The following is a 22,428-nucleotide window of genomic DNA, read 5'->3' on the forward strand; positions in this document are numbered from 1 at the left end:
CTTATCTCTAAGGATGCCCTTTCACCCAGCCACCATGTCCAGGTACAGAGTATGATCTGAATATTTCTGCATATTTTTTTTTCAAATGAAATTACCCCAACACCACCCAGTCACTTCCCAACATTGAAAAACCTTCCCTTAATGGGAGGTCCCTGGGTACATTGGTGTTTCCTTGTTGGAGGCTGCCCTCCCCCACATTCCTTTCTAAATAGCTTTTAGTTCTCTGAGGCCTGGCTTACAGGGCAACAACTCCAGGAAGTCTCTGAAAGCCTCCTGCCCCACCCCATCCCCTCCAAGGCTGCTTTGCAGGACTCCCTGTGTGTCTTCTCCGCCCTGGGTTCACTGTGGAGAGTTCTGCTCTTACTCCGCCTTCCTCGATCTTCACTCAGCATCCTGAAGACAGGGTTTGTCTTTCCTTCTCACTTACCTTGATGTCTTGGACCCAGCACAAGATTTGGTGCCACAGTGTGACCAAGAGCAGAGCCAAACAGACCCTGGTAAACACCTTGACGTATGACCATCTTCTATACCGAGAGGCATCTTCTTCAAACGGATGGGCAGAGGCTGGGGCTGTTGGGCATCAGGGGACAGAAGCTAAGCAGCTTCCAACAAGGCCAGGATCTTTCCCACTCTACCAGCAGACCGCTTCTGTATGCAGGCAACCTATTTTCGCCATAGCTTTTTTTTTTTTAAAGGCGATCATTTTATAAACAAAACCTGCCGGTGGGTTCTAATTTGTATGTCTTTGCCTACCAGTGAGGGTGAACATTTTTCCATTTATTTGCCTACTAAATACATTTTTTTTCTCCTTTGAGAATTAAGCTGCTGGCTTGCCACAGGCACTGTTAAAGGAGGCTGGTCTCTTAGGAGATGGCTCCGGGGGCTGAATGGGGAGTGCACCGGCCAGGGTCACACGGAGGAGGTTGCAGAGAACAGGAAGGACAGAGACAAAGAGGCCAAGCGAAGCCAACCTGGGGACTTTCACGGTGAGTGAGCTTGGCAGAGGGAGGGGCTGGGCTGCATGCAGGTTTCTGGCTAAGTCACCCTTCTGAGGCAGACGCCCTGCGCTGAGAGGGTTCCCACAGGAGCATAAGCAAGGCAGGCGGGGTGGGGTCTTGGAGTAAATCCTAGGCGCATGCAGTGTGGAGCTGCTCCATGAGGGAATCTGATGTAAGTAGCCTCCTTGAAAGAGATCATAGAAACTACGGGGGCAGTTCTAGGGCAGGTGGGGAATGGAGTTATCAGAAGGGAGAGACCACCACGTGAGCGGGTGCATCGGCGGGACCCTTAGCAGTTGAGGTCAGTGGAGCAATGCAAGGCTTGCCCCAGTTACTTAGCTGGTATTAACTCCAAGTTCAGGCTCAGTCTCTGAGGATGCTGCCCTAATTATTCCATCTCACTTGTGAGGACTGATGCCCAGAGGGCCAGTGTTGCTAACAAATAGTGACACCAGAGTTCAAAACAGGGACCTGGGCCCCATATCTGCTCTTTACTATGAGATGGTTACAGACAAAATAAATAAATAAAAATTAAAAATTAAAATTAAAAAAACCAAACAAACAAAAGACCAGGTTGAACTGGCTGCCACCGACATGTAAAGACAATGCTGAGGTATAAAATGTCTTATATACTAGCAGAAAGATACAAGATACAAGAGTCGGCAAAACCTGCGAAGTGTAGGACAGCTCGTCCACTGTGATGCCATCGGTGGGGGCAGTCAGAGGAACAAGGAGTGTTGCTGTAACATCTGTATGCACCTCCTCTGTGCTTGATGTAACATCTGTATGCGCCTCCTCTGTGCTTGATGTAACATCTGTATATGAGCCTTCTCTGTGCTTGATGTAACATCTATATGCGCCTTCTCTGCCCAGACCATCTCTGGAAGGATGCGTGACACACCGATACCACTGACCACCTCTGTGCAGAATTGCAAAGGCTTCATGCCGGTGCAAACTCTTGAATCCTTTTGAATGTTTGTGCTGTGTGAATAGAATAGTAGGTTCTTTGTTGTTGTTGTTGTTGCTGTTGTTGTTGTTGTTTTTCAAGACACGGTTTCTCTGTGTAGCCCTGGCTGTCTTGGAACTCACTCTGTAGACCAGGCTGGCCTTGAACGAATACTCAGAAATCAAACAAAGCAGGGAAATCAGGCAATCATTTCTCCTGTGTGAGTCAGTCTCTGATGCCCTCCCCCATTCCTGCCTCCCCAGGGCCAAGAAGAGACTCCTGTGGCGGTTCTTCCTGTCTGCATTTGGTTTCTTAGGCCTGTACCACTACAGGCTCAGGATTCTCAGGTACAATTCCCTCCCTGGGACTAGGGCTAAAGTGGATCTTTGTAGGGACCTCCTGGAGGAAGGGAAGGCAGTGGCTGGCTGAGCTTGGGCTCTCCTCAAGCCACGAAGGTTGTGCCTAGTGTCTCTCCCCACTTCCACCGCGCACAGGCGCATAGAAGCCTCCATTCCCATGGATGTCTGCCCTACAGCCACGATGCCTCTGCCGCAGGACAATTTCACAGGAGTACTGCGCCACCGGTGAGCAGCCACTGACCTCCCACTCGGATATCCACGAACTATAAAAGTCTGCCCCAGGCCCCTCTTCTCTGCTCACCCACACAAAGGCATTCTGGTTTGGGGAATCCAAAGGGGACCCATCAGGTCACATGCCACCCGGGTTATCAGGTTGGTTCTAAGATAGGGGTGCTCAGGGACCGGTCTGATGTGTCTGTGGGTCCCTAGGGCTCAGCAGTGGGGCAGTGGTAATAATCAGGTGCCAAGAAGCTCTGTGAATACAACGTACTGTCTTTCTTACTCCTGCTTATGGCCAGGGCCCGGCCTGAAGTCCCGACCTGTACCTCTTGGGGAGCCCCAATTATTTGGGACGGCACCTTCGACCCACACGTGCCTGAACAAAAGGCGAGACGGCAGAACCTCACCATCGGACTGACTGTCTTTGCTGTAGGCAGGTAAGGTCCAGGGAGGAGGGGATCACGCTTTTAGGCAGGGAGCAGAAGGGTGTGCCCATGACCAGGGATTCATGAAGCCTTGCTCCATGCGTGGGAGCTCATAGTGCAGCTACAGGCTGCGCCTACTGTTTCAGACTCTCCGGCAAGCACAGGAGCACTCGGCCGTCCCCTACTCCCTGGACATTAATGCCAGACTCCACCTAGCCCAGCAGGCAGGGCTCAGAACTACTCCTAAAAAGGAATGTGCCCCCCTGGGGTTAGGTCTGGCACCCATGCAAACACTGGGTGTGTAGTAGGGACATAAAAGAGCTTTCCAGGTCATTGACGAGAAAAGGGTCTCTAGCAACAGGTCAAACTAGAGGTGACTCAGCACGGGAGTGGCTTTGCCAGGAAGTCTGATGAAGGAAGAAGGGCTGGGAGCTCAGTCATTTAGAAAGGGCATGACTCAAGGTTAGGTTGGCAATGAATGACTTGAGGACAGGTGGCACTGGAGACTGACATATTAGACACAATTACAGGGACAATTACCGGATCACAGAGCTCAGTGAGGTAAGCCTGTGTGTGGGTGAAAGACCAGGGAAAGTGAGCTGCATGAAAGAGGTTCTCACATGGTGACAGGATGGCGTTCTGTGGAGGTGTCAAGGGGGCAGCCACAGAAGCAGGTGACTGAGGAGGACAAAATCATTGCAAGTGAGACATATAAAAGTATAACTGTAACTCTTATTAGCCAGAAATGTAATTGTTGTCTCAGAGGTTTGCCAACCTAGGCCTGGTCACAGAAGCGTCTAGCATCTGGACACGCTAATCTAGGCCTAGAATGTTTCCAGCCTCTGAGTCTTACTGCTGAAGAAGCTCACCCTTTCTAGCTCTTTCTGAGCTCTGACTGGCTGGTTCAACTCAGCTGCTCTGGCTCCAACTTCTCTCCAAGTAGGACTGATTCACACTGGCTTCTCTTGCTGCTGACTGAATTGCTCTGCTTGGCCTCACACTAACTCTGGCAATCTGATCTAATCTGACTTCTCACTCTCTGGCTCATTCCGTCTTCACCTGTGTCTAGCGTGTTCTCGCTTCAACCTGTAAAACTCTCCCAGGAAAACTGATTCTGTTTTTCTCTGCACTTCTTTCTCTTAGGTAGCCTCTCTTCCCTCTCGTCGTGAGAGCTGGGTGGGCATGGCCTACTCTGCCAAGTCATTCTCTGATTCATCACTTTGTCTGTCATGCAATTAGACTTCACTTTTAAACATGGGCATATCCTTTTATAAACTAACTTTACCTTCATCGTTTGGGGCTAAAGATGTGTACTAAGGGTATGTCTGTTTTCCAGCCAGAGGGATTAAAAGTGTGTGCTAAGGATTGAGTCACCCCATAACACAATCTTGGGGCTCAGGGTGTGATCAAATATCCTGCAACATGAAGGGTGATCCCCAGGTGTAGAAGGAGCTAGGTAGGGGGAAGAGACAAAGAACAGGGCAGTGCCCTCCCATTGTGGACGAGGGGGAGAGTCCAGGGTAATGACCACTTTCCAAAGTGATACAAAGGTGGAATCAGACCTACAACCCTAAGTCACAGAGCAATGGCGTACAGAAAAGGGTAGGGAGTGGGCAAGTCTCCTTTGAAATGAATGGAGTGCCCACCTAGGAAGAAAAACTCCAAAACCCCGGCAAAGAATTCTGAGCCACTGGATTCCCCAGAACACTGTTTAAGGTTTTTCGAATCATGACCCAAAACCCACCCAAAAAAGAGAGAGAGAAAGCTAGGATCACTGCAACACAAGGTGGCTGAAAGATCCGTCCAGGGCTGGCCCAAGAGAAAGGAGACAGAGCTGCTACGCTCTGGGGCCACTCCTCGGGCCTCTGTGCCTGTGCGCCTTTGGGGGCCAAGCAAAATGCTCTAGGGACCAGGAGCTCCAGAAAGTAAGGTTTCAGGACACACACACACACACACACACACCCCAGCTCCAGGACTGTGAACCCCACACTCTGAGATGCTGACCCAGATTTAGCAGGTCCACCAGAAGCAGAACACGTTGAGGAGGGTGTGGCCCCAATGCCAAGCTGGGCTCAATTCTTGCCTCCACCCCTTAGAATTCTGAATATTTGTTCAAATGGCTCTAGCTCTTAAAAAAAAAAAAAAAAAAAAAAAAAAAAAAAAAAAAAAAGCCTGCGCGCTTAGCAGCGTGTGCCTGTGGCAAACATCCAGCCTGCTCAGCTTGGTCCCTGTTCCTTCACACTTCTGGCGTCGAAGGTTTTGAGGGATACAAATTGTCTGTATCCTGAGCATCCTTGTAAAGGAAAGCAGCAGACATTATGGCTTAAAATAAATGCTAGAGTCGGAAACTCAGGAAGTCACAAGACGGGCTGTTCACTACTGGATGTCTGGGTCCCAACCAAGAAACCCGATAACTAAAGACCCACAGGTGCCTCTTACTTCACCCGAGCTCCCTCCATGGTTGGCGTGGGCTTTGTATTCATTTGCTGTTGCAGTGATAAACATCACAACTAAAATCAGCTTGGGGAGGAAAGGGTTTATCTCGCTATTTCAGTTGGTAGCCCATCAAGAAAAGAAGTCAGGGCAGGTGCCGGAGGCAGGAACTGAAGCAGAGGCCGTGGAGGAGTGCTGCTTACTGGCTTGCTCCCCAAGGGCTTGCTCAGCCTGACTTCTTATAGAACCCAGGACCCAAGGGTGGACAGACCCATAGCAGGCTAGTCCCTCCCACATTGTCGGCCACAGGCCACACTGATGGCGGCATTTTTTTCTCAACTGAAGTTTTCTCTTCCCAGATAACCCTTGAGTTGGAAAAAAATATATATATATGTGTGTGTGTGTGTACAACAAAACCGCTACCACCAAAAATCAAAAACAACAACAAAAAACCCTAAACAGCACAGGCTTGCTTACATCATAACAGCCTCTGGTCCTGGGACTCCCTTCCACGAGGCTCAGAATACTTCGAACTCCTCCTGTCCTTCCAAGGACGGTCCAGCTCGGTGCTGCCTGGGTCAGAGGAATCAGGAATCCATATTCAAGGGGAACGGGGCAGGGCAATGCATCCAGGCAGCCGGTAGACAGCTTTTTCAATCTTTGAATGCACCACCTCAAAGCTGGAGATCTGGGCTTGCACGGCCTGGTACGGGCAGGGGTAGAGGATATCAGGACTGACTCTGGCCTGATTACCTGGCAGGTACCTGGAGAAGTACCTGGAACACTTCCTGGCATCGGCAGAGCAGCACTTCATGGTCGGCCAGAACGTGGTGTACTATGTGTTTACAGATCGCCCGGAAGCAGTACCCTACGTGGCCCTAGGCCGGGGTCGCCTGCTGCGGGTGAAACCCGTGCAGCGAGAGAGGCGCTGGCAGGACGTGTCCATGGCACGCATGCCCACGCTACACGAGGCGCTGGGAGGACAGCTGGGCCAAGAAGCTGACTATGTGTTCTGCCTGGACGTGGACCAGTACTTCACCGGTAACTTCGGGCCCGAGGTGCTGGGAGATTCGGTGGCGCAGCTGCACGCCTGGCACTACCGCTGGCCGCGGTGGCTGCTGCCCTACGAGAGGAACAAGCGATCGGCTGCTGCGCTGTCCTTAGGCGAAGGCGATTTCTACTACCACGCTGCGGTGTTTGGGGGCAGCGTGGCCGCGCTGCTCAAGCTGACGGCCCACTGTGCGGCTGGCCAACAGCTGGACCGTGAGCGCGGCGTTGAGGCACGCTGGCACGACGAGAGCCACCTCAACAAGTTCTTCTGGCTGAGCAAGCCCTCCAAGCTGCTGTCGCCTGAGTTCTGCTGGACAGAGGAAATTGACTGGAGGACAGAGATCCACCACCCTCGCCTGCTCTGGGCACCCAAGGAGTACAGACTGGTGCGAAACTAGCAGACCCACCCTGGCCAGGCAGGCCTTGGAGCATCTTTGGCACTGAGGGTGTTGAGTGGGATTGTAAAATGTTTCAAAATCTCAAAAACGTCAATTAGAACGTTTGGTAGTTATGGTGCCTCTGGAAGGGAGACTTTGGAACGCAGAGGTATTGAAAAGGGACACCTGTGCCTAGGGCCTGTAGACCCTTTGTCTCCTTCAACCGAATACAAATTATGGGAAGGCAAGAGTTTTGGCAGGTTTGTATCACAACTGTTTGTCAGCAGGGGAGTGCAGGGAGTATCACCAACTAGGGTTAAAACTTTTGCGGAGGCCTTGGGGTCAGGGCCTTCCTCAGCCTTTTGAAGCAGCTGGTGTCTAGCTTCTGACTGGACCCAGGTATCAGGGTTCCCAGACCAGTGTTGCAGCTACGGAGCCTTTCAGTATCTGAGGCTTGAGAGCTGTCTGGAGCCATTCCTGAGACCGGGATCTGCAGTTTCTCGTTTCTTGGTCCTCGCTGACTAACATCTTTTTTGCTTCAGCCTCAGTTCTCCATCCTCTGCCTCTGCTGGCTCTCTTGTCCATAATCGTGTGAGGCCCCTGTCTGCATTGGTTCAACCGCTTCTTCCTCCACCATCAAGCAGGCTTCCATTTCTGCAGCTTGGCTGGTCCCCTGACCCAGTGAGCACCTCCCCCTCAGCTCCCAAGCAGCCGGCTGACTTGCTGCTGTTGTGGTGTGGTCGGCAGACCTCTCTGTTGTCACTGCCTCAGCCACCACCACTGCTGCGCTGTCTTTTCCTCCGTGTTACTGGACAGCCTTCACCCTTGGCAAGGCCATTCAAGGGAAGCCTCTCGTGGGACCTAACAGCTGGGTGTCAGGAAGCACCAGGGGAGAATGTCAGTCCTCCTCCCCACCCCCACCCCTGCATACTTACTCACTAAGGGAAGCTGTGTAGCCCTGGCTGTCCTGAACTCACTCTGTAGATCAGGCTGGCCTTGAACTCAGAAATCCGCCTGCCTCTGCCTCCCAAGAACATCTAGTTTTATTGCCATAAGTGAGATGTTTGAACCAACCCCGCGTCATCTCTCTGGAATACTCACAGGTGGCCCTTTTGCTAGACCCCCCTCTCTGTGTGGGAATCGCTATGGAGTCTTCTAGAGTTCACAAAGGCTTTGGCAGCAGAAGGTCTCTTTCAAATAGCCATGGTTTTATGACTGTGCCTTCAGGAGCTCTGACTGTTGTGTGGGACTCTCAAGGTATCTGTGGGCTGTGCACGACAAGGCAGCTGGCATGGGGTAGTCTAACAACTGCTAACGTGGGAGTCAAGTTAACTGCCACCAGACCTTGAGCACCAGGGGGATGTAAACAGTAGGGGTTTGAAGAACTTATCGTTAACACATGTAATAATTATAAGAGACGTTCGACATTGCCATGGTCCCAGGAAGGGATGAGACTCTTCCCCCAGCCCTTCTCACCTCTGACCTTACTGAGTGTTTCTTTTGACAGGATATTTTTAACATGAGGAGACTGGGGAACAAAAAGGGACCAAATTGCCCAGACATGGAACCTGGTCAAGCTCTTGTGACATCAGCAGCAAGAGAGTGAGGATTGGCTCTTCCTTCGAGCTCTGACCTATCTCCCCTGGCCGTAGCACAGCTCGCGCATGTTTAAGGAATGCTATAACAAACAAGAAATTTCAAAATGATTCTTAATGGCATTTTCTTCTAGAGAGTGAATATTAAAAAAAAAAAAGAATGGAAAAGAAGAAAAGAGAGGGGAGGAAGAGGAAGAAGAGGAGGTGGTGACTGAGTTTCCTCATCTATGCCTTCAGTACCATTCTCCTCTGGAAGAAAGACACAGACATGGTGCTGGGGATAGCACCAGTCAAATAAGCATCCGGGTCTTAGTTAGTGCTGTGAACGGATGCCGTGACCACGGCAACTCTTATAACAGACGACATTTCATTGGAGCTGGCTTACAAGGTTCAGAGCTTGAGTCCATTACCACCATGGTGGGAAGCACGGCAGTGTCCAGGTAGGCATGGAGCTGGAGGAGCTGAGAGTTCTACATCTTGTTCCAAAGACAAACAGGAGAAGGAAGACTGGCTCTCGGGCAGCTAGGAAGAGGGTCTCCAAGTCCAACCCCACAGTGACACACTTGCTCCAACAAGGACACACTTCCTAATAGTATTACTCCCTGTGGGCCAAGCACTCAAACGTAGGAGTCTATGGGTCCAAACCTATTCAGACAACTGCATTCTGCAATGCCAGCACGGGTGCCTGTGTTCATATCTTAGGGACCATGTGAAAGCAGGCGTGCTGGCGCATACTTGTCATGGGGAGGCTGAGACAGGATGGCACTGCTTGAACCAGAGCTTCAGGTTCAGTGAGGGAGCCTGAGGGAGCCTGTCTCAAAAACGGAGATGGAGACAACAGAGGAACATACGTGCCATCGACCTCTGGTCTCTGCATGCACACACACGCATATACATACATGTATATGCACATGCACATACAAACACACACATGCACACATGCATATGCACACACAATACACATACATGCACACGCACGTACACACATGCACACACACATGAGACACTCTTGCAAGGCATGTATGTTACAGAGTGGACCGCTTGCCCGCACTCCTGACACTGTACTTTAACCTCCATTGCTTCCCAGTAGGGCCGACTCTCTATTTGTCTGGCCAGCCCCTGGTGGTGGTTTACAATCTTATACTGTTTACAAACAAGTTCCGGTATTGCTTCTGCTATTGAGCAAACTATCCTTTTTGCTTCCCAGTGTCTTCTGCCTGAACCAGATGAACAAAAGTCAAGCCCTTTGAATTCTAAAAGAGGGGCTGGATGGGCCAATGTGCTTAAAAGGCAGGTGGGCGCTGGCTGTGAGCTGGCATGGTCCTTCCTCATGTGGGGCAACGCTTGTCCTCTCCACCAAACCCTATAACATTCACTAATCCTAACTAGCTCTGCCCTGTTGGGGCACTGACTGTGAGTCAGGAACATCTTTTTTTTTTTTTTACGATTTATTCTATGTAAGTACACTGTAGCTGTCTTCAGACACCCTACAAGAGGACGTCAGATCTCTTTAAGGATGGTTGTTAGCCACGTGTGGTTGCTGGGATTTGAACTCAGGACCATCAGAAAAGCAGTCAGTGCTCTTAACCACTGAGCCATCTCTCCAACCTGAGTCAGGAACATCTTATTGTGAACCTTCCCTTCTATAAAGTGCCTGTGTGTTATAACAAGTTCCTTATCTGCACTGGGTCTTAGTTTATTCATAGGAAATGCGGGAAGCCAGAAGTCTCCCTTGCTGTGTGTGTGTGTGTGTGTGTGTGCCACGATGCTTCAGAAACCGTCTTGCTCCTTCCCCATCTCTGCCTGTCCCCATTACAAGCAAGGTCATAGAGAGAGATGGGGTCTCCTGGGAACAGAAGATCCCAGGTTTATAGAGGAGTACGGACAATGAACGAGGTTTTCTAAGACCCAGAGTCTGAGGACTGGGGAGAGGGTGAGGAAAGGGCGGGGTGGAATAAGATGGTACCTCCTTGGGGACAGTTAGTACTTGGCAGCTGAACAGGAAGGAAGGAAGGAAAACCCCACCTCTACAGAGATTTCCATGGTGGCCACCGCTGTCCTTGGGTCCACAGGACTTGCCCATATATTCCCAGCAGAGGGGATTGAAATCAGAATCTTGTTCGCTGATTAATTGTCAGCACTACAGCCAAAATCTAGATGTGGCTAGGTGCCCCCGCTCTGCTGTGCCATCGGGTACTGCCCAGAAACGCTGGAGCAGGTCCGGCTGTCCATGGACTGGGGGTGTGGTGGGAGAGTTGGGGTGTGGTTGGGGTGATGGGGATACGTGCCTGCAGCATGTTCAAATGTTTCACACCTACGGGTTGACTCGACCTTACAGCCATCCTACCAAATGGTCATTATTGATCTCATTTGACAAAACGTGCAATCAGGCATCGAGGGGCCAAATAAATAAGCGACTCATTGTCCCACCACCCCTCAGCTTACATTTCTGAATGCCAAGGACAAACAGGAAATGAAATATGGCCAGAGACTGAAGACTGCGAGTCTCTGGAACTGAGGTGACCACCGCTCTCCGTCTCCTCCAGCCATTTCTACATGCTCGGCCGCCCTTGTCTTCTGTCTGAGTCTGGCTGAACACAGCCATCCCGGCACCAGGCCTCAAGGGTCTTCCCGTTCGGCTGCCCACCATCTCCTAATTAACTTGGAGTGGAGCAGCAGACCGGAGAGGTGGTATCGTACAATGGCTTGCTGGCAAATACTTAGCAACTGGCTCTTCAGGAAAACAGGAGATGGCTCTGTTAGCCAAGTGTTTCCTACACCAGCCTGAGGTTCCAGAGTGTGGTGGCTGGAGCTGGGGAGGCAAAGACAAGCGGACTCTTACGCTCGGGGCCTGCCAGCCCATTCAGTGAGCCTGGGCGAAGTGAGCTAGCCTAAGACTGAGAAATTGCACAGAGCCTGAAGAAGGTCACTCGAGGTAAACCTGTGGCCATCGGCCTAAAGCCCATCTTGCCTCCTATTAACCATCTGGTATTTGTCACAGGATGAAAAGTCTGAACATGAAAATTTTATACCAGAGGATTAGGTCATCGCTGTGACTATCTGAAGCCCTTGGGATTGGTTCATGGGAAGATTTTGGAAAAGTCTTGATTAAAGCCTAGAATGCTATAGGCAGAGCCCTTGGGAAAGTCTGCTGGGATCTTGGGATCTAGAGTGTGGACCAGGCTGTGAAAACGAGCCCCTGTGCTCTCTGGGTTTCGGGTGGGAGTGGGCATGCTGCGGTGAGAAACTGAAGCCCTCTCAGGCAGAGAATTCATCCATCCCCCTGCATCCACATTCTCCAGCACTGATGTTGGCCCTGTACAGCCCTAGAGGGCACATTTCGTCCCAGTTCAGACCTCTGTCTCTCTGCATCCTGGCCGCCACAGGGGTGAGCCTGTCCCACTAGCCACCCCCTCCCCTCCGTGTTCAAGCCTCAGGCCTAAACTGATGGCCAAGAGGCACTGGACTGAAACCAGAAGCCAGAAGCAATCGGTCCTCCTGTGAATTGTCCCACCCCATCCCAGGTATTTGTCACAGTGACAGAGCCTAACACACATTCTGGTTCCCTCCCAGGGAGGTTACTTCAGATACAGGCTCTGTAATGACCAGGAGCCAAGACACCAGGATGCCTCCTCCAGGCCAGCCTTGATCAACTGGGTGGGAATAACTCTTGTAGTTTCCTGCTCCTCCTCCTAGACATCAACACACTAACTCTACCATGGAGGAAAACCTATGTGAGTGTAACCTCACGAGCCCATCCTACCCCAACACTAGAACAGCTTCCACAAACCAGACCCTTGGGATGGACGATAAGAAGGCAGGGAACAGGATCCAGCATACCCAGCTCAAAACAAGAAGGACTGGCTATGTGCGTGCGCATCCATGCCATACAACCAGGCAAGATGCCTCTCAGGCTGCAGTTCCTTCCTGCGGGCATTCCGTAGTGCAAAGCATGGAAACCCACAGTAAGCGGCCATCACCTTCCTTCCCACGCCTGGAGCAGTTGAGTGCCAAGGCAGTCCTGCCCGCTCTCCCACACAGCGCCCTGCACAGCATCAGGCACTCTGCACACAGCCACCACCGCCCGGTGTACGTACAGTTTATTCTTCACATCAGAGAAATACAAATTGCGGAGGGGCTGCGTGCCTTCGTCTCGGCCCCTTGAGTCTTCTCCCACTACAGCTCATTTGGTTTCGTTCCCTTCTTGGAGCAGAACGGAAACTCCTCTCCTGAAGCCACAGCGTGCCCTCGCCTCCCTGCCACCAAGATGCAGACTGAAAAGCCAACAGACTGTTTTCTCTTTTTTAATAAGGTAACTATTTCTAAATATGGTGGCCTGGAGGTCCCATAGAAAAAAGCAAAGGATGTTAACAGTATTGGAACAGCATATTTACAGGGTAGTAACATGCGGACGAAAGCTACGATACTGAGGATCAGACGACGCAAGTCAAACAAAGGGGCCAGGGTGGGTGGGGGCTGAGACCCCCCCCCAGTGGAAAAGAAACCCCAGGAAACGTTAAACTGGTAAATCAATGGCGAGTTAAGGCTTAAAAAGTGTATAAAAATAACACAGTTAATATTCAAACGGACTCCAGATACAGAATATATAGATGAGTTTTGTCTAGTTTTCTTCTCTGGGGGTGATGTGGAAGGGGGCTTCTCTGGGTTCTGTACATAGTTCCTATATACACGGACACGCATGGCTTTCGGATTGGGATATGTCTTGGGGGACTGGGGGCAGGGTCTGCTCCTGGCTCCTCCTTCGGAGACTCCTATCCCTGCCGCAGGGCCTGGGGTCTGGGTTGGGGAGTCCTCATCTGTGTCGAGAAGGACAACCCCTCCCTGGGCACTGCACCCTTCTGGAGGAAATTCTGGAAAGGGCACTTAGTCCCAGGCCCCTCCCTCTCCATCCCCCTGCCCACAGTCTGGAGTGGTGAGAGAGGTAGCCGATAGGTTTCCTGGCCAGCACCGAGGTAGACTGGGGTGGTCTTCAGGGCAGCAGGGGAGGGGCCAGGTCTCACCGGGCACGCCCCAACCCATTCCCTGGGCCTGCCACCCAGCCGTCACTGCACCCTTTGGTCCCACGGATCTCCAGACCTCTCTCATTTCCTGCCCTAAAGCCAGGCAGGCCTGGCAGCTTCTGGGCCCTCTGCTCACGAAGGCTCGGGCAAAGCTCAGGCAGTTGGACTGGGTGACAGGGCCGCAGGGCTCACTCCAGCTGTCTGCTGTCTCCTCCCACCTGAGGGAGGGTGTCCCCTTTGAAGTCCAGAACCCCAGGCCTCCCCTCAAGACCTGAGGTTGTGGCCAGAGAAGTTCCCACGCTGCCCTCTGGTTCTCTGTATCCGTCTGTCCGGTCCTTTTAATGTCGTTCTTAGCAGCACCAACATTCTGGCCAATAAATATCCTTTTTGTTATTTTCCAAAACAAACTTAAAAACAAGAAACAGTGAAGCAAGTGAGGGAGGGGGAACAAAAAGAAAACCCAACAGACAGGTTCAAAGTGCTCTGAGATCGTCTTTGGATGCCACCAGAACAGTCCAGAATCTTGTAGTTGGCCTGGTTGCCCAGGAGCCGCCAGGCAGGGCTTCTGTGGACCAAGCTTTCTGGCAGGTTGGGAAGGTCATGAGAGAGCTTGGTGGTTCCTGGAGGCCCCAACGGGAGTTAGGCTGGGTGCTGCCTGGGTCTGTGTCTGCCAAGTGGGCGGGGCGGCGCCGCAGGTGGCTCAGATCAGAGAGATTCGCACCGGGATGCCGGGGGACTCGGTCCTCTGGGGTGAGTGGTGGCTCACCAGGTGTTCCACCACTGTGTGTTTGGACATGTGCTTCATCAGGTAGGTCTCCTGTGGGCAGAAGGGATAGGCAGAAGTATCACAACACAGGCTGCAGTTCCCAAAGCAGCCACGAGAGGGCAGCCCACTGCAGCCACAGCCTTGGAGCTCAGGTAGACCTTGGGATGGGTTCTAGGGGTTCTATTGATGTTGGGGTGATTCTTTGCTTTGCTGGCGTCCAGTACTCCCCAGCTCTGTCTGCCATCACCCTATCACCACGTGTTCCCTGTGGTGTTGAGGCAGGGGCCTGGCAGGAGTTGAGTTCTGCCGTTTCTCAGCATTAGAGCAAGTCGTGTCCCCCAACCTGCTCCTAAGCCTCTGTTTCCTCCTCTGTAAGTAGGAGCTGTCCCTAGAGCCCTATGGGGACACTCCTTCCCAGTCTCAACAGTTTATTCTAGTTGGAAGCAGGAGTCCTGGCCTCTGTAAACCTCCCAGTGACCCTCTCTGGGGGTAAAGCCACACCCGAGTCATTCTATCCCCCACTGGCTCTAAGTCTGTCCTGAAGGTTCGTCACTGGACCCGTGAGGTGACCTGGGCTGTCTGCAGGCCCACATCCTCCACTGGCTCTGGCCAGGAGCAAGGTAACATCCCCTGTCCCTGGCTGCCACTCAAGATGGGTCGCCAGGCAGACTGAGAGCGAGAGCGCCTATGTATGTGGCAAGGCTACTTAAGCCAGGAAGCGGTCAGCAACAGCAAGACAGACGCCAGTCTCCTGTGAGCACAAAGCGGGAGGGAGGGGCGAGGGAGGCTGTGCCCTGGAGATACTGGGTGGTCTGGATAGGAGTGGCCCCCAGAGACTTGTGTGTGTGTGTGTGTGTGTGTGTGTGAGTGAGTGTGTGTGAATGCTTGGCCCATAGGGAGGGGCACTATTGGGAGGTATGGCCTTGTTGGAGGAAGTGTGTCACTGTGGGGGCGGGCTTTGAAGTCTCCTATGCTCAAGTGACACCCAGTGTGGCTCACGGTCTCCTTCTGCTGCCTGCAGATCAAGATGTAGAACTGTCAGCTCCTTCTCCAGCACCATGTCTGCCTGCGCACCACCATGTTTTCCGCATGGCGATAACGGACTGAACTTCTGAACTGTAAGCCAGCTCCAGTTAAATGTTTGCCTTTCTAATTGTTACTGTGGTCACAGTGTCTCTTTGTAGCAGTAAAACCTTAGCTAAGACACAGGATAATATAGGAGTATTATTTGGGTCTTGCTCTTTAAAAAAAAATCTCGTAAATAAAAATATGTCATTTAGGAGACTAATGAATATGTCCATGCTGTCTGGGTCCTGGAGAGCAGGGCCTCTGAATAGGGATTATAAAGATATCATGGGTATGTTTTTAAAAGGAGCCATGCCCTTAGAGACATAAAGCTTTTACAAACAAAATAACAGGAGGTCTGGCTTTTGCTTCAGAGAGCAGGGGCTGAGGACAGCCAGTGACATGCACAACAAGCAAACACAAGGGCCTGTCCATAGACTCAACCCTCCATCTTCTAAGTCAACTGTCTGAGGTATTTGTCACCGTGACAGAGAGCTTTAGTGTGTCTCTTCCTCAGAAGGCCTTGGTTGAACTGTCCCCAACTTTGTCTCCTCAGACCCTCTACTGTCTCTCCACACCCTGTCTCACCCAGAAAAGGGGCCACCCCTCCGGTGGACAGATGCAGTGTCTGGACACGGTTCCGGTGATCTCATCTCGGAGAGGAGAGATTGCTACCCAGTGGGCAGACACAGTTGTTTAACATCTTACCAAACACAAGGATGTGTCCATCCCCAGAGGGACATCCTGCTCAGGGTCCCTGGGGCTGGATCTGAGCAGTCAGTTCTGTTCTGGTTTGTTTGTTTTGTGTTTGTTTTGTGTTTGTTTGTTTGTTTGTTCGAGACAGGGTTTCTCTGTGTAGCCCTGACTGTCCTGGAACTCACTCTGTAGACCAGGCTGGCCTCAAACTCAGAAATCTGCCTGCCTCTGCTTCCCTCATGCTGGGATTAAAGGTGTGTGCCACCACCGCCAGGCCAGTTCTGCTTTGAAACAGTAACCACTGCCGGTCAGTAAAAGCTTCCGTGTGATTATGTATGTAATCCCTGCCTCTGTCAGTGGTCCCTAACTTCCCTATCTGACCTGCATTTCCTGTCTCCTTAGTTCTGGCTCGGTGGTCAGCGGACACTGAAGAATGAGTCACTGGCTTGCCGGTATTCCTGTTAGCCAGTAGCCTTGTAAATAACCACTCGATAGCGGGAGGAGATGACACCTGTGAACACTCTTGGCTATGGTGGTCTGTTACCAGAACAGTCAAAGGGCTAGAAGCGTGCACATAACTGAGTTACTTGAGTACCCAAGGCTCTCCTCTGAAGGATTTTCCCACCCCAGGAACCTTCTCTGGGCCCTTTCCCTGAAGGATAGGTAGCTTTGGCTATGGTACTGTGCCCCCTGCTGGACTTGGCAGGGATTGCAGCTGTCCCAAGTAGGCAGCTCGGGCTAAGAAAGAGAATCCCAGGCCCACAGCCCTGCCTCTAGGCTCTGGAACTTGGTGCCAGGCAGCAGGACTCACCGAGGTGTAGGCCCGCCCGCACATGCTGCAGCAGTAGGCCTTGGCGTGCTTGATGGCGTGGGCGGAGAGGTGGATCTGGAGGGAGGCGGAGTCTGAGTAGGCCCGGTAGCAGTTGGGACATTTGTAGGGCTTGTCCTTATTGTGCTGGCGCTGGTGAGACTGTAAAGAGTGTGGCAAGGGGTTGTGAGGCGCTGACTCTACCCCACATCCCACATCCTCGGGGCCACAGCTGGGAGTCGGGTGGGGGTGGGGCAGCCACCTGGAGATTGGGCCCCTGGAACTGGGCCATGGCTAGAAGTGGGGTTGGGGATAGGAGGCGCAGATAGGGTGGGGCACTCACTTGGAGGTTGGATAGCTGAGTGAAAGCCTTTTCGCAGCCAGGATGCGGGCACTTGTAGGGTCTGTCGCCTGTGTGGATTCTGGAAGAGCATGCCCAGTGAGGGAGTTACTCTTGCCACACCCCCACAGCAATTCCAGCCCACCAGCCCTTGCCAGGCCACAGCTACACCTCTGTTGCCAAGTACCTCTTTCTCTCTCTTCAGTCCCCACTCGCTTTCTCTGGTGGTCAAGAGTAGGCCCCAAACACGAGCTAGGGTCTACAAAGGCCACTGGCATCCTTCTCTGGGCTCCCCTGCGGCTGGTCGGAACAGTTTCCCACTCCCCCAAATCCCTGCGACATCCAACAGTGCTGGTTTTCTTGGTTTCCTCCATGCGAGCGAGGTCTCTCTGGGTTTCACCCACTGCCATCTCCCCAGAGTCTGACATAAGCTCAACAGACAGCTGGGGACTGCAGACGGAGCCACTCCTCCTCTCTAAAGTTAGCCACTGACTGCAGAAATAAGATGCACAGAAGATTCGGGCTCTTGCCTGAGGGTGTTGCTTGAGTGCTGGTGGTCTGACTTAACATGTGGTCCTCTGTGGACTTAGGCTCTTCCACAGGGAGGCATCAAACCTCCTGACCGGCAGACTACCCCCTCTGGCCTCTGAGTACCTGATTGTTCCAACCGTCCAGCTTCTTCTGTGGGTCCTCAGTCTCAGAATCCTCCTGCTTCAGCTATGACATCATCCCTGGGGCCTGCCCTTGCCAAGTCCTGGCTCAGAAACCCCCACTATGTCCACTTGTCTGGGATAAGGTTGCCAGCCCTTACCCTAGCATTCAGGGCCCTTCACATTCTGCCTTAGTTTCTGAGACCTCCTCTCTGTCTGTCCCTGCTTTCCGTATTCCACTCTCTTCCCTGGCAGCCACACAGACAGCCTCAAGCCTCCGGAAGGCCTTTGCCCTCTTGCTAGAACACGGGGCCTTTCAACACACCCAGACAGTCCCTCACCACATCTCTTTCATGGGCACGTCCACATACACTAGCCTCGTCACAGTGGAATCACAGAAGGGATCATCTTGGGCCAAGGCCTGCCCCCTCCTGTCCCCTCCCACTGACTTGTGTCTGTATGAGGCAGACAGCTCAGGGCTACCTCAGAAAGAGATTCAAGGAGGGTAGCCACTGGACAAAGGACTGGACTGCTCAGTTTCCAGCCCTGACTGTCAGGCCACGCCCATCGCCAGGATCCTGTTCTAGCCGCTTCCTGTTAGCAGCGTTTACAGTCTTAGCTTCCCCATCTGTAAAATAGGATGCTCAGTTTGACCTCGGGTAGTCCCTCTTCAAACACAAGAAAAGCCAGCAGGAACAGGAATGCTGCCTGCTCCCCAGACCTGCTCTCTTACCCAAGGAGCAAGGTCTTGCCCCTCCGCAGACATGCTCCCTTAACCAACGCTTGCCAGCCCGCACAGCCCTTGCAATGCAAACCCAGACACCCCCTTCCTTCCTCCTGAAGCCCAGACCACATGAATCACACTTCCACTACCTCTTGTCTCCCTGGGTCCCAAGTCCTCGTGTCTAAAATAGGGATAACCACGAAGATCATGGGCACAAAAGATTCCATCTAAGGCTGCTCAAAAATCTCGGTTGCAGGGTTAAGGGAGCCGACTCTACCGTGGGTGATGCAGACATCGAACCTAGGTCATTATGCTTGGCAGAAAGTCTTCACCAGCCGAGTCATCTCACCATCTCTTTTTAAAGATTTATGTATTTTGTGAATGTGAATACACTGTTGCTCCCTTCAGGCACACCAGAAGAGGGCATTGGATCCCATGGTTGTGAGTCACCATATGGTTGCTGGGAATTGAACTCAGGACCTCTGGAAGAGCAGTCAGTGCTCTTAACCACTGAACATCTGTCCAGCCCTTGCTTTGTTTTTGAGGAGGCCTAGGCTGGCCTGAGCTTCAAGGCATCCTTCCTGCCTCGGCCTTCTGCTTGCTGGGATTCAGACGTGAGCCCCACACTCCGGCATTCCCAGTACTGGGTGGCTTTAACTATCTTGTATTTCATAATTAAGATGAGGGTAGACATAGTTAAAGTCAATATTCAGGGTTCTCTCTTCTTTCCCATTCTCTCCTATGAAGAAACACACTCACCCCACACAAAGACTTCAGGGGCCCCTCCTGTGTTAAAGCACTGTGTGTTGGGAGCACAGGCCCCTTCGGTGCTGAATAGCTACTCTTAATATTGTAATTATTGTCAACAGACTTAAGAAAGCCAAATGACACAGTTCCCAGCTGTAGCTATCAGTGTGTGTGTATGTGTGTGTGTGTGTGTGTAGGATTAAGATTACACATACACACCATCACACACACACCCTCACACGCACACATACCACACACACATACCCCACACACACCCTCACACACACACACACACACACACACACCATCACACAGCCAGGGAAAGCAAAAGTAAGTCTGGTTTGCACCCTGTGGATGCAAATAAACACAGGTAGTGCTGCCATGTGTGGCAGTGGCCTCCACAGACTCTGAATGCTCTCCTCTACTTCACTGAATGCGCCCTGAAGCAGCTTTGTCCCTGAGTCTCACGCCCCGGTACCTGTAAGCATGTGGTACCATTCACCTGCGTATCTCTTCGTTACAGTTGCATAAGGCACATGCTGTGAGCCGACCGTGAACAGACCACAGTGGAGAGCGTCCTGCTGGATTCTGATAGATACCTGTGGTAGCACCGGTAGGTGAGAACATGCTTGAGGTATGCACCTAGGTGAGACACTCTTTCCGACATCTGGACCTGTGGTCACAGTTTGGGGGTCACCCACTCTTTACATGTGCCTTCCTTTCAAACACAAGTTCTGGGAGCCACTAAATAGGAGCACCCCAGGTGCGGTCTGGGGGCCAGCCCCGGGCCAGCCTGCACACCTCCTGCTAATGCTGTATCCTCCTGAGTGCCCAGCACAGCTTCTGCTTTGGAGTCACCCTGCATCCCCTTCGTGACAGTAACACTGGGAAGATGTATGTGAGTTCTCAGAGGGCAGGAAGACAGGACACAGTCTCTGTAGAACAGAACAGGACGATTCCTTGATGCAGAGGAAGCTGGGGCCCTGGGCCTTGGGGGCATGGTAAACTCCTCTTTGCTACTGGGTGAGGGCATGGTAGCTTAATTGTAGCCAGTGCCCTGTAACTCACAATTACCTTCTGAATGTTGACAGACTCCATTATGTTATTTTGTTTCCTACCTATTACAAAGTTGAATCACACAAATTAGGAAAGAGAGACAAAAACAAAAGAAAATAAACAAACAAACACAAACCCCAGAAACAGAAGCGATCCCCCAGGTCTGGGAACATTCTGGCAAAACAGTCCCCTTCAAGAGAACGGAATAGCTCCTCCTAACCAGCCTCCTAGGAACTGGGAAAACGTGTGAGGTTCTCATATCCATTCACACGTGTTCAGACAGTCTACTCATGAACAACAACAGATTCCTAATCATTGCTGCTGCTGCTACTGTGTCCATTTTCTTGTATATTAAGTATGTATATGTGTGTGTCTGTGTGTGTATCTGTGTCTGTGTATCTCTGTGTCTGTGGGTGTCTGTATCTGTGTATCTCCGTGTCTGTGTGTGTCTCTGTGTCTGTGTGTCTCTATGTCTGTATGTCAATGTGGGAAGACGGGTATGCAAGAGCAGGTGCCCATGGAGACCAGATGAACTGGATCCTCCCAGAGCTGGAGTTACGGTTGGCTGTGGCCTGTGGTGAGGATCACACTTAAGTCTTCCTGAAGAGCTGCCTGAGCTCTTAGCCACTGAGCCCCACTGTGTCTATTTTTACCTCACGCTGACTTTGAGCTCAATGGCCGTTCTCTGGTCCAGACCTTTGGTTCAGAATAATAAACGTTTCCAGTTCCATCTACATACAAACAGAGTTTCCAGATGGTCACTGGACAATACCAACAACTGGGAGGAAGGATTCTCAGAGGGAGGGGATGTCTGGTCCCCTCCCTGTTTTCAGTTTGTTGGACATAAAATTAAAAATGCCCTGTGAAGTGTGCGGCCCCAGAAAGGAGCAAATCCCCAAACGACGAGCCCAGAGAGTCACGTCACACACATAAGTATCTACTGCACACTGACCTACCCATCTGCCTGTTGTTTGGAGTCAGGGTCTTGTATAACCCAGACCTCAAACTTGCTATACAGCTGAGGATGACCTTGAACCTCTGACTCTCTGGCCTCTGGCTCCCAAGTACTGGGATTATAAGCACATCATACATGGCTTGTTCTTCCAAAACCGTTTATTGCATTTATGCATTTACGCATTTATTTTGTGTCTGTGTGTGCATAGGCACGCATGCTCACATGCCCTAACATCATAGTGCATGTGCAGAGATCAGAAGACAAGTTGCAGGAGTCAGTTCTCTCCTTCTGCCACGGGAATTCCAGATCTATTATAACTGGAATAACTTGGGTCATCAGGTTTGGCTGCAAGTGCCCTTACCCACTGAGCCATCTCTCTCGTCCACAACATATACTTTTAAAGACAGACCAAAGATGCTAATGGACAGAGGTCGTCCCAGAAAATATCAACAAAACTTATCTTAGCTGGGCGTAGGTGCACATTCCTTTAATCCTGGCACCCAGAGGACAGAAGCAGGGGGCATCTCTGTGAGTCTGAGAGCGGCCTGCTCTACAGAGCCAGTTCCCGACTAGCCAAAGGGACAGAGTGAGACCCTGTTTCAAGTAAACAAATCCAGACTGTTATGCATCCCCAGGGTTGGGGAGACAGCCCAGGGGATCAGAGTGTTTGCTGATCATGCTTGAGAACCTTAGTTTGAATCCCCAGCACCCACATGAAAGTTGGGGATGGCTAAACACACACACTCATAAGCCCAGTGCGGGAGGTGGGGGCAGAGACTGGAGGAATGCCGGGCCTGGCTGGATGCCAGCCTGACCCCAAGCTCAGCCAGAGACCTTGTTTCAAGGAGTGAGGCTGCCAATGACAGGAGACGACCAGATCTCTTCCCCTGGCCTCTGCACGCATGCTCATGTATGTATACACCAGATACATACACCATGCACACACTCATCTAGCCACCCACGCATGCACACATGCAGTTTAGTGGTAGATGTTTGCCCAAGGCCTTGGGTTTGATCCCCTGAGCCACAGACACACAAAAATTCTTTCTAGATATAAAATACCTTTCTCAATTAGCTAAATGGGATAAACTGAAGGCCTCTGAAGGCGAGCTAAGCTTACTGTGCACATCACGTTTGCAGCACAGGAGGGGCCTTAAACAGGACAATACGTCTGATCTTGCTGACTGGGTAGTATCAT

General features: G+C 51.7%; 2 protein-coding genes across 3 annotated transcripts in view; one reads left to right on the top strand and one right to left on the bottom strand.

Annotated features, from left to right (window-relative positions):
* The first annotated feature begins 317 nt into the window (after nucleotides 1-317).
* Nucleotides 318-10,072, top strand: A3galt2 (alpha 1,3-galactosyltransferase 2). 2 transcript variants are annotated; one of them, XR_007977103.1, is made up of 7 exons: nucleotides 318-497; nucleotides 816-986; nucleotides 2,208-2,291; nucleotides 2,439-2,528; nucleotides 2,822-2,959; nucleotides 6,141-7,067; nucleotides 8,315-10,072. XR_007977103.1 is itself a non-coding variant. In XM_052177430.1 (6 exons), exons 2-6 carry the CDS (start codon nucleotides 871-873, stop codon nucleotides 6,826-6,828), a joined length of 1,116 nt encoding a protein of 371 aa, XP_052033390.1. In that variant the 5' UTR covers nucleotides 318-497; nucleotides 816-870; the 3' UTR covers nucleotides 6,829-10,072. The 2 variants fall into 2 exon arrangements, 1 of the variants encoding a protein (XP_052033390.1); XM_052177430.1 differs by having other exon boundaries at nucleotides 6,141-10,072.
* Nucleotides 10,073-12,690: 2,618 nt separating this feature from the next.
* Nucleotides 12,691-22,428, bottom strand: part of Znf362 (zinc finger protein 362) — a 32,302-nt gene continuing 22,564 nt past the window's right edge. The window contains exons 7-9 of the mRNA XM_052177428.1: nucleotides 17,102-17,180; nucleotides 16,762-16,920; nucleotides 12,691-14,240 (exon numbers count right to left, since the gene is read on the bottom strand). Of these exons, the coding sequence (XP_052033388.1) occupies nucleotides 14,124-14,240; nucleotides 16,762-16,920; nucleotides 17,102-17,180 (355 nt within the window). The 3' untranslated portion in view covers nucleotides 12,691-14,123. The remainder of the gene's footprint in view (nucleotides 14,241-16,761; nucleotides 16,921-17,101; nucleotides 17,181-22,428) is intronic.

Source organism: Apodemus sylvaticus, chromosome 3 (genome assembly GCF_947179515.1).
Source record: "Apodemus sylvaticus chromosome 3, mApoSyl1.1, whole genome shotgun sequence".
In the NCBI taxonomy this organism is placed as follows: domain Eukaryota; kingdom Metazoa; phylum Chordata; class Mammalia; order Rodentia; family Muridae; genus Apodemus; species Apodemus sylvaticus.